At 40.8% G+C, this 9,699-nt stretch overlaps 1 protein-coding gene across 1 annotated transcript in view; it reads right to left on the bottom strand.

The window, feature by feature from the left end:
• CDH23 (cadherin related 23) overlaps nucleotides 1–9,699 on the bottom strand; it is a gene marked incomplete at its 5' end in the record, with an annotated part of 322,097 nt that overhangs the window by 1,909 nt on the left and 310,489 nt on the right. The window contains 7 exons of the mRNA XM_015813612.1: nucleotides 1,077–1,190; nucleotides 1,946–2,068; nucleotides 2,974–3,103; nucleotides 4,833–4,893; nucleotides 5,598–5,638; nucleotides 6,471–6,550; nucleotides 7,822–7,942. Coding sequence (XP_015669098.1) covers nucleotides 1,077–1,190; nucleotides 1,946–2,068; nucleotides 2,974–3,103; nucleotides 4,833–4,893; nucleotides 5,598–5,638; nucleotides 6,471–6,550; nucleotides 7,822–7,942 — 670 coding nt within the window. The remainder of the gene's footprint in view (nucleotides 1–1,076; nucleotides 1,191–1,945; nucleotides 2,069–2,973; nucleotides 3,104–4,832; nucleotides 4,894–5,597; nucleotides 5,639–6,470; nucleotides 6,551–7,821; nucleotides 7,943–9,699) is intronic.

Raw genomic sequence — 9,699 nt, 5'->3', positions numbered from 1 at the left:
AGTATTTAATTCGAAACACAGCTTGTAATATTTGGTTTTAATTCGGCTTTTATCGGGGTTTATTTTCTGTATTTTTGTATTTTGTAATTTTTTGTATTTTGTGTTTACTATTTGTTTTTAATATGCTGTGAACCGCCCTGAGTCCTATGGGAGAAGGGCGGTATACAAATTAAAATAATAAATAAATAAATAAATAAATCAGAACTGGCAGAGCCAGTATGATTTACCTTCTCTTCATGGATGGACCAGAAGCAAGGAAATGACTAATCAGGTCTAGCTTGGTTGAATTGCCAACCCAGAGCAATTGGGATTGAGATTTCTGAGGTTGGCTTATGAAACATCCAGGAGCAGTGTAAGTCACAGCAATGTAGGTTTTGTATTGAATTTTCCAAAGAACGAAGCACCTGTATTCCCACAGATGTTTGCTGAATTAGCCCTCATGTTATCACATTGGCTCAAACTGCTGGCAATTCTATTTTAACTCTATCCAATGCAACATAGTGTCTCTATCCTTTATCGAGATCCCAGGTTTGTATTTTGGCATTCCCCACAACACCTATCCTATCTATTTGGGGCTACAGTTCCACAATCCTTTGTTGTCACAACTGACTGGGATTGTTGGATGGTGAGATTTAAAATACATGAACATCAGCAGGTTGCATAAATCTTTGGGAAAGACAGGCTGCATATTCACTCAACTTGAGATCTAAAAGGCATTTGCTTTTGTCTAATTTGGTTTCTTCTTAATTTCTGGCATTTTAGCATGGCAGACAAAAAAACTCTGGATAGTGTGGTAACCAATGGTAACAAAACAAAACAAAACAAAAACACACAAGGAAAATAACATTTCACCTGTTCAAATGAAGAGTGTTAAGAACTCCCGTCTTCAATAGAGTAGAAATAAAGTTAATATTTGGCAAACCTCTGCTCTTGGAAACGTAGAACTCCAGAGAAAATAGCTGCAAGCACCATACAGTATAATATGTACAGAAGGATTCAGCTATGAAAAATAAGACACTCCAACCCAGTGGGCACTGCAAACATTTTCTTGAACCCCATGCACACACAGACTCTACCTCGGAGATTGAGGAGTGGTCCCCGTGGCTGGTGGTGGCTTTATGCACCATACGCTCAGCAAGCAGTCTTTTCAGCCGCATGTAATCATCCAAGACTACCTTTAAGAGAGATGCCTGGAAGGACGGAGGGGATGGGCAACGGGAGACATTATACTGGGCTCTTTTGGACTGAACCTGAAACTAACTGGCCTAGGGAATCCTCATGAGAAGTTCCTCTAGAGCAGTGTTTCTCAACCTATGGGTCGCGACCCCATTTGGGGTCGATCGACCATTTCACGGGGGTCGCCAAGCAAGGCTGTCCGCCATTTTTTCCCCCTTTTCCGGCAGGTGCCTTACCTCCCTTGGGCTGGGCCAGCTGGTGGTCGGCCTGCTCCGTCTCTGCCGCTTGCCAGCTACGCCTCGGCCGGCGCAGGGGGCGGAACCACGCATGCGCGGTGCTCCCGGGCAGGGAAAGTCCTCAACCTACGACCGGTTGGGTAGTCCTCGACTTACGACCGGTTTAGTCCTTGACTTACGACCAGTTGGGGGTCGCGGCATTAAAAAGGTTGAGAACCACTGCTCTAGAGCCCAATGGATATTTTCCCTCATATATTTTTTTTAAAAAATAGTGGAAACAGTTATCTGAAGACTACCTCAGATTTAGAAGAAATGCTTTTCAACCGTATGCCTGCATTAAATAGGATTCTGGATGGATACTCAAAAGTTCTATACTAAATATAGTGTCAAAGAGTCAATAATTTTTTTAAAAAATAGTTCTTTTCCTGGGACTTTTTAAGCGAAAGTCTCTTACAGCCTACATGGCAACAGATGATATTTGTTGGAAAGCTGCAGATTATGATGTCAAGATCATTGATGACATAGGTACGCACCTTGATAGGCCCTTCTCTCATGATCTGGCCTAGCTTTGCAATATTATCGTATTCCTGAATAGCTGCCCTCAGATAGTGGTCTTCTTCTGGCTTGGAAGCTGAAGGACCTCGTCCAAAGGTTCCCTAAAACGAAGAAAATTAGAAGAACTTCTGTGGTCTCAGCAGGCCTGAAGGAAAGATCCTAATGTATTCTTCTTCTCCTCAGAAATTCTATTCAGTTCCATAACTGTTAGAAACTTTTCACGTAAATCACTTCTAGCTTTCTAGTGGTCAACTCTCTTGGTCAAATTTAATTATTAAGGAGACCTGCAGCAAGTTGAATAAAATTACATAAAAATAAAGGAGGTGTATAGACTTTGGGTTTCCCAGCAAATATAACATCATATCATCTCACAGTCAACTTTATTATTTCCTTTTTGATCTGAAGAAGGTCTGAATTTACTATCCTAGTTTTGAGCTAAAAAAAAACCCTTCTGCTTTGGGCCAGGATTTAGGCTTACAAAAATTATAACAAATATTCTGACATAACAGAAGTCTGACATGGAAAGACAATTTTAAATTGCATGGAATCAGAGTATAATAATAAAAAGAATTTGTTTACTATCCATTATGACAGGGGTCTTCAAACTTGGCCCTTTTATGACTTGTGGACTTCAACTCCCAGAATTCCTCAGCCAGGCACGCTGGCTGAGGAATTTTGGGAGTTGAAGTCCACATAAAAGGACCAAGTTTGAAGAACCCCGCTTTATGACTTTCTGCAGCAAATAGAGTTTTTGTTTAAAGGATTAAATGTGCAAAATAACACTTTAATGAAAGTACTCCACCTTTTGTAGTTGTCTTCAACAATTAACACAAGTACAAAAGAATTGTGATATGCATAGTGATATTGCACATTGTGTCTTCTGGTTCCCCACAGGTGTTCATGCCCACATTAGTCCAATTTTTCCCTACTATTGATACTTTTGACAGAGTTAGGCCATTAGGCTGGTGGGTTTTTAAACCCTGATACTAAGCAGCTATCATCTCACATGGGTCCTGGTGGGGCTATTCCACAAGTCTGTGATTTCACTCAGGTTTTCAGGTAGATCATCTTCATGTTCAGCCTGTGCTGCCAATTCCAGATTTCTGCAGAACGGGTCGAGCCACACAGGATTTGCTCTGTCAGGGATAGATGAAGGCTAGAATGAAACTGTAGTCAACTTTGAACACTGTTTAAAAGAACACACCAGTAAAACAAGATTTTTAAAGAAAATATATAAATATATGTAAGAATGTATAAAGAGAATTGGATCTGTCTAGTCTAGTGAAAAGAAGGAGTGGGGATGGCCTGATAGTGGTGTTCCAATATTTGCGGGGGTTCCACAAAAAAAGGGGGGGGGTCAGCCTATTTTCCAAAGCACTAGAAAGCAGGACAAGAAACAATGGATGGAAACTAATCAAGGAGAGAACCAACCTAGAACTAAGGAAAATTTTCCTAACAATGAGAACAATTAACCAATAGAACGGCTTGCCTTCGGATGTTGTGGGTGCTCCAACACTGAAAGTTTTTAAGTTTAAGTTTTAAGTTTAGGTTTATCTGAAATGGCATAGTGCAGTGGTGGCGAACCTATGGCACGGGTGCCAGAGGCGGCACTCAGAGCCCTCTCTGTGGGCAAGCGCGCCATCGCCCCAGTCCTAGGCCTTCAGCTGGGTTTTATAAAACCTTTTTGCTTTAGGCCTCCACCGCTGTGTGCAAAAAAAAAAAAAGGTTCAATCAATCAGTCAATTTCAACTTCTTGCGGGAAAAAAAAGATCTTGCAAAGTTGGAATTGATTGATTGAACTTGTTAGTCCCACCCAGTCTGCCGTTACCACCGCAACCATGCCCACCCAATGGGCCACTCCCACCCGGCACCCGATGATGCATAAGTGGGTTTTGGGTTGCAGTTTGGGCACTCGGTCTCTAAAAGGGTCGCCATCACTGGCATAGTGTCTCCTGCTTGAGAAGGGGATTGGACTAGAAGACCTCTAAGGTCCCTTCCAACTCTGTTATTTTGTTATATAGTATAGTATTAAAAGTACATGAATATATATATATGGGGTGGGGAGAGGGACGGAGGTGTTGTTGTATGTGCATGCAGAATCTTAGCCAAGCAAGAGTGATTTTTGAGAGCAATTTTAAATATGGCAAGTCAGTTGACATGTTTCATTTCTTTCGCTGGAAGATGTATGTGGAATTTTACTGTGGCTAGTGTTACCAGATACCTGCCATGGAGGTTTATCTTTCAGATGAAGTTGAAAAAATAGTAGCTTAGGAGTCTAGAATTTAGGTCAACGGCAGTGATTTCTCAGCAAACTCAAAATTACTCTTTACAAAACGTTCTGCTTCAATCCCTTCTCACACTAGGCAACTTAGGCAATTAATGGACCTTTAAATTTAATGAGGATTCAGGGGATGTGACTCTGACAGCTCATTGTACTAATGAGAACAAGAGTCATATCTTCTAATTCAGGGGTCTTCAAGCTTGGCTCTTTCATGACTTGTGGAATTCAACTCCCAGAATTCCTCAGCCAGGCACGCTGGCTGAGGAATTCTGGGAGTTGAAGTCCACAAATCATAAAAGGGCCAAGTTTGAAGACCCCTGTTCTAATTGGACCTTTCTTTCCCAGAGTATTCATGAAGACAGCATTACTTTAACTGGGAATGGATTCCATTCCATGACAGTGATGATCTGATGGTCACCTGAATCTCTAATCATATCATACATAAAATAGTCCTGTATGAGATTGTTAAATCTTGTCCAGACATGAAAAAGTAAGCTGAGAAGATATTAGTTGAACTGATTTCTACATAATATGTCTAAGATTAGAATTAGCGTGGGCCTCTTGTTTCTGAAATCTGAACTTACCCATCAAAGGAATATTTATTTGTGTTTGGCATATCCATGATGTCCATGAAATCTCGGTTACCTGCAAAACAGAATGTGTTGAATTTACCAAGCATAATTTATGTCAATTAGTTTAGAGTTTTATCTCTTTGTATTCTTTTAATATGAGCATTCTGGAGTATGATTTTAAAAGTAGACTCATGTCACCCAAAATTTAGTAGTGAATCTTTTTCCTGCCAGTTCTTAGGATGTCAAAGAAAATTTCACAGATCAACCTCTGCTTGGTTACTTCGACACTAACAGTTTAACCTGAAGCATGCAACTTTTCTCCACCTAGATGTTATTGGTGCCATTTATTGCATTCTTGTGTTTTCTCTATTGTCTACCAGATAAAGAGAAAATAATAACAAGGAATAATAATAAACCTGCTACAGGGAACAGAAATTAAGTAAGCAATTATTAAATGGCTATGCAAGTCACCTGGAGGGAAGAATAGGGTTGTAATTACAAATGTGAAGTTATTCAATATTTACGGTGGATTTCTGATTAATAGACCCTAATTCTGTTTTAGCCTTTTGAAGGATAAGTATTACTGGATAATTCAGCACTTTATACATTGCTGTGGACAATTTTTACTTCTAATTAAAGTTAGAAAAACAATGCTTAATAAAACCAAAGAGACAAACAGTGTGGAATCCTTTTATAAAGTCAGTGTTATGAATTATGACATCCATCAATTAGCAATTTTCCCCATGATGAAAAATATAAATTTTCAATACTGTTTACCTGCAGAACCAGCCACAATTGCTTTCAATTTTCTTTTGTGTCTGCAAAAATAATAATAATTAAAAGTAGCAATCAACTGGCACGGGCAAGAATATAAATATGATATTTCTTCCTAGCTTTACATGAATTCGATCAGGCTTCTCATCCACTGCTCTCTTCCAAAATGGAAAAGGACAAAATGTTTGCTACTGGCAGTTTTTTAGCTAAGACTGTCCTTATTTACTTATTTGTTTATTTACTAGATGCATGTCTTATTATATACAAATCAAGGTGATCTACATGTTTCTTCCCCCTATTTTCCCCAGAACAGGCATTGGGTTGAGAGAGAGCAACTTGGCCCAAAGTCACCCAGACGGTTTCTTTGATGAGAATTCATAGTGTCCCTGTTTCTAGTGTAGCACAACTTTTCAAAAAGCCATCATTTTAAAATAATGTGTACATCAGCACAATATCTGAAGATTTTCTCCAACTGCACAAACTTTATCCAGCTACAGTAATGAGTTTGTTTCAGAGAGCAGTAACTATTAAGTTTGTAGACTCCAATCTTATTTAGCCTTTTATTGGTAAAAGACTGGGATAATATTTGTGGCTAGAATATTAAAATACTATTTCAAGGTTAGAGCACTAAAAGAAGCAACTCAAGAATATCCTGAAAGCGTGGCCAAAATGCAATAATTGTAGTTCCTCCTATTTGTTATGTGAAATGTGGCTACCATATTGATTTTCCTACAATACCCCACAGACAGTCCTGGCTTTACTCTGGGAATGCTTAATTTGCTCTTCTGTTATTATCATTACTATTATTATTTTTATTGTGTCATTTGATTATGGTATTTGAAATATTCTGCCATCCAGGGACAGATGGCTACTCACGCAGTTCTGTAGTACCAATTCATGAGGATAAACAACATGGCTGCCAGGAAGAGGAGAATAGCCAGAATGATTATTGCCATCTAGAAATGACAAGAAACGGGAAAAAAACAAAAAACAAAAACAAAGCAAACCATTGTAACGGGGATTGGAATTTCTAGAAAAACTCTTGGCCATCAAACTTCACCTGCCTTATGGCCCTGACTGGAGGGTAATCATACTTTCAAGGCACTGAGGGAAAGAGAAACGTAATGTATGGCCAATTAATCATTTGGTGCCAGATTCCATTAATCTGTGTGAATCGTTTCATATAACCATTTTCTCCCTTTGACATCATCTACTGCAGTGGTTCTCAACCTTTTTAATGCCGCGACCCCAACCGGTCGTAAGTCGAGGACTAAGCCGGTATAAGTCGAGGACTAAACCGGTCGTAAGTCGAGGACTAAACCGGTCGTAAGTCGAGGACTANGGAAAAGGGGAAAAAATGGCGGACAAAAAAAATGGCGGACAGCCTTGCTTGGCGACCCCCATGAAATGGTCGATCGACCCCAAATGGGGTCCCGACCCACAGGTTGAGAACCACTGATCTACTGGAATATGAATGGGGTTAGACCTGGATGTATAAACGTTTCATGTATAAATGGGCTAACTTACACAATGTGTCTAAAATTGAAGACCCATGAGTTCTGAGGGAATGAAATTTTGAGAGGTTGTGGCTCCTTCAGTGCTACTGGCGACAGCTGCTGCAGTCATGGGATCTTCATTTTCAACAGTTTCCCAGGCAATCTCACAATCCCTCATTCTTTTCCCCACCCAGCAGCAGCCATTTACCTGCTTGCTGAAAAGGAAAGGGAAGGGAGCGAGGAAGGGAATGACAGAATGATAGGAAGGAGGCAGGGAAGGAAGGAAGGAAGGAAGGAAGGAAGGAAGGAAGGAAGGAAGGAAGGAAGGGGAAGCCAGTAGGAAATCAGAAGTTGCTCCTGCTCCTACTGCCTTTTTGCCCATCAATGGTCATTCTGTTTCTCTGTTTAGGTCAGGAAATATCTCTGAAATGATGACCCAACAGGGCACAGGTTATTTAGTAAAAATCTAAAGTACCAAGGAAATTAAGAACCATAGGGAAAACTAAAATAGAGGGATCAGTGATTGTACCACATTTACAACCCTTAATTATCTGCTTGCTGATTTTAATTGCTGCTAGGCAAAGTCTAAACAATTTTGTATATGAGAGTAGAAAATCAAGAATAAAAGAGTTCATTATGATCTATAAAACATGTCAATAAAGGAAGAATGAAAGTTTCTCAACTATAATGGGTGTACAATATAGAAATATAAAGAAAGTTAACTAATGTACCTGCAGTGTTGACAAGTCTTCTGAAGCTCGGGTTGTGATTGCTGGTTGAACATCTAAAACATTGTAATTTCGGAAGAGATTTTTTAGCTGTTCTTTATTCTCATCAATCATCTGTATGACTCTGAAAAGATGGTTAATATTTCTTAATTTTTACCATTCATTAAGGCTAATAAATAAAAAGTTTTTTTATTATACAAGCAATTAACCATCTCCTTCCTGTATACCCTATATATACCCTATAACAGGGGTGGGCAACTGTGGCCTCTTTACGACCTGTGGATTTCAACTCCCAGAATTCCATGGCTGGCTCAGGAATTCTGGGTGTTGAAGTCCACAGGTTGTAGAAGAGCATAGTTGTCCATCCCTGTTCTATAAAGTTCAAGACAATAGGCTTCAAAAGCAGAAACTCATTTAAGTCGCAAAATAAAAAAATAGACTGAATAATCTACCCGTATATACTCGAGTATAAGTCGACCCGAATATAAGCCGAGGCACCTAATTTTACCACAAAGAACTGGGAAAAAATGGTGACTCGAGTATAAGCCGAGGGGGCATTTTTCAGCACACACATTTTTCCGCCTGGGCTAATCGGCCTCTTTGCAACCCCACCCCTCTGGTAACCGCGCAATTGTAGCACTTTGCACAAAGGAGCAATAGTTGATAACACGCCCCACGTCAGCTGGAAGGGAAAAGCTGGGTGGGGAAGTGGGGGGGGGAAGAGCTCTGCCGCAGAAGTGCGGGTCGTGGGTGGATGGGTGGCCATGCCATTCCAACCCCTCCCCCCGCATATGTATTGAAAGAGTTGCGTCTGTAATTAAACTTTGAACTCGGTAACCTGCAACGCTGTTGTCTCGCGTTTACATGTCCCAGCAATTCCTCCTCCCAAATCGCCCATCACCCCCGATTTTTTTTTTTTTTTTAAAAAAGGTTCGACTTTTTATTTTTATTTTTGCTTCGAGCTTCCTCAATCTGAAAGCGGGGCTGTCAAGCCCCACAGGGCTTGCCATACATTTGGGGTTGGGGGACCGCCAGCCGAACGCCGCCGCCCAGCTCATTGCCACCGCCGCCCAGCTCATTGCCGCCGCCGCTGCCCAGCTCATTGCCGCCGCCACCAGCCGGGGCATAATACGGTAAATAAATACAAGCGTAGGGGATCCGCGCGTGAACGAAGCCCCACTCCCCCGCCCCTTTTGCTTTCGCTCCCGAGCCGGCGCTTTTGAAAAGGGCTTGACTCCAGCCTGGGATTCGGAGCGGGAGACGCCGCCGCTGCTGCTGCCGCCCGCGCTGCTGTGGACTTACAATATCCGAGCAAAAGACTTTGCAAAAGACCACCCCGCCAAGGGGGAAAGGCACGCAGTTGGGCACCGTCTTCCTTCGGCGTCTCTTTAAATGGTGCTCGGATATTGTAGGTCCACAAAGAACTGGGGAAAAATATTGACTTGAGTATAAGCCGAGGGGGGGCATTTTTCAGCACAAAAAATGTGCTGAAAAACTCGGCTTATACTCGAGTATATACGGTATATATTATTTTATTTGGTTTGCAATCTATAATTGGCAGTGAAAATCCATGGTGAAGAATCAGCTAAATTCAAGAGAACAGATTTTGTGCAGAAGATAGTAATAACATCATCATCATCATCATCATCATCATTATTATTATTATTATTATTATTATTATTATTATTATTATTATTATTATTGGTCTTCTAGTCCAACCCTCTGCTCAGGCAAGAAACCCTATACCATTTCAGACAAATGGTTGTCTAGTCTCTTCTTAAAAACTTCCAGTGTTGGAGCATTCACAACCTCTGGAGGCAGGTTGTTCCACTGGTTAATTGTTCTAATTGTCAGGAAATTTCTCATTTCTAGGTTGCTTCT

This window comes from Protobothrops mucrosquamatus, unplaced genomic scaffold (assembly GCF_001527695.2).
Source record: "Protobothrops mucrosquamatus isolate PMUCROS unplaced genomic scaffold, P.Mucros_1.0 scaffold175, whole genome shotgun sequence".
NCBI lineage: Eukaryota > Metazoa > Chordata > Lepidosauria > Squamata > Viperidae > Protobothrops > Protobothrops mucrosquamatus.
This window is presented reverse-complemented; position numbering and strand designations above follow the sequence as displayed.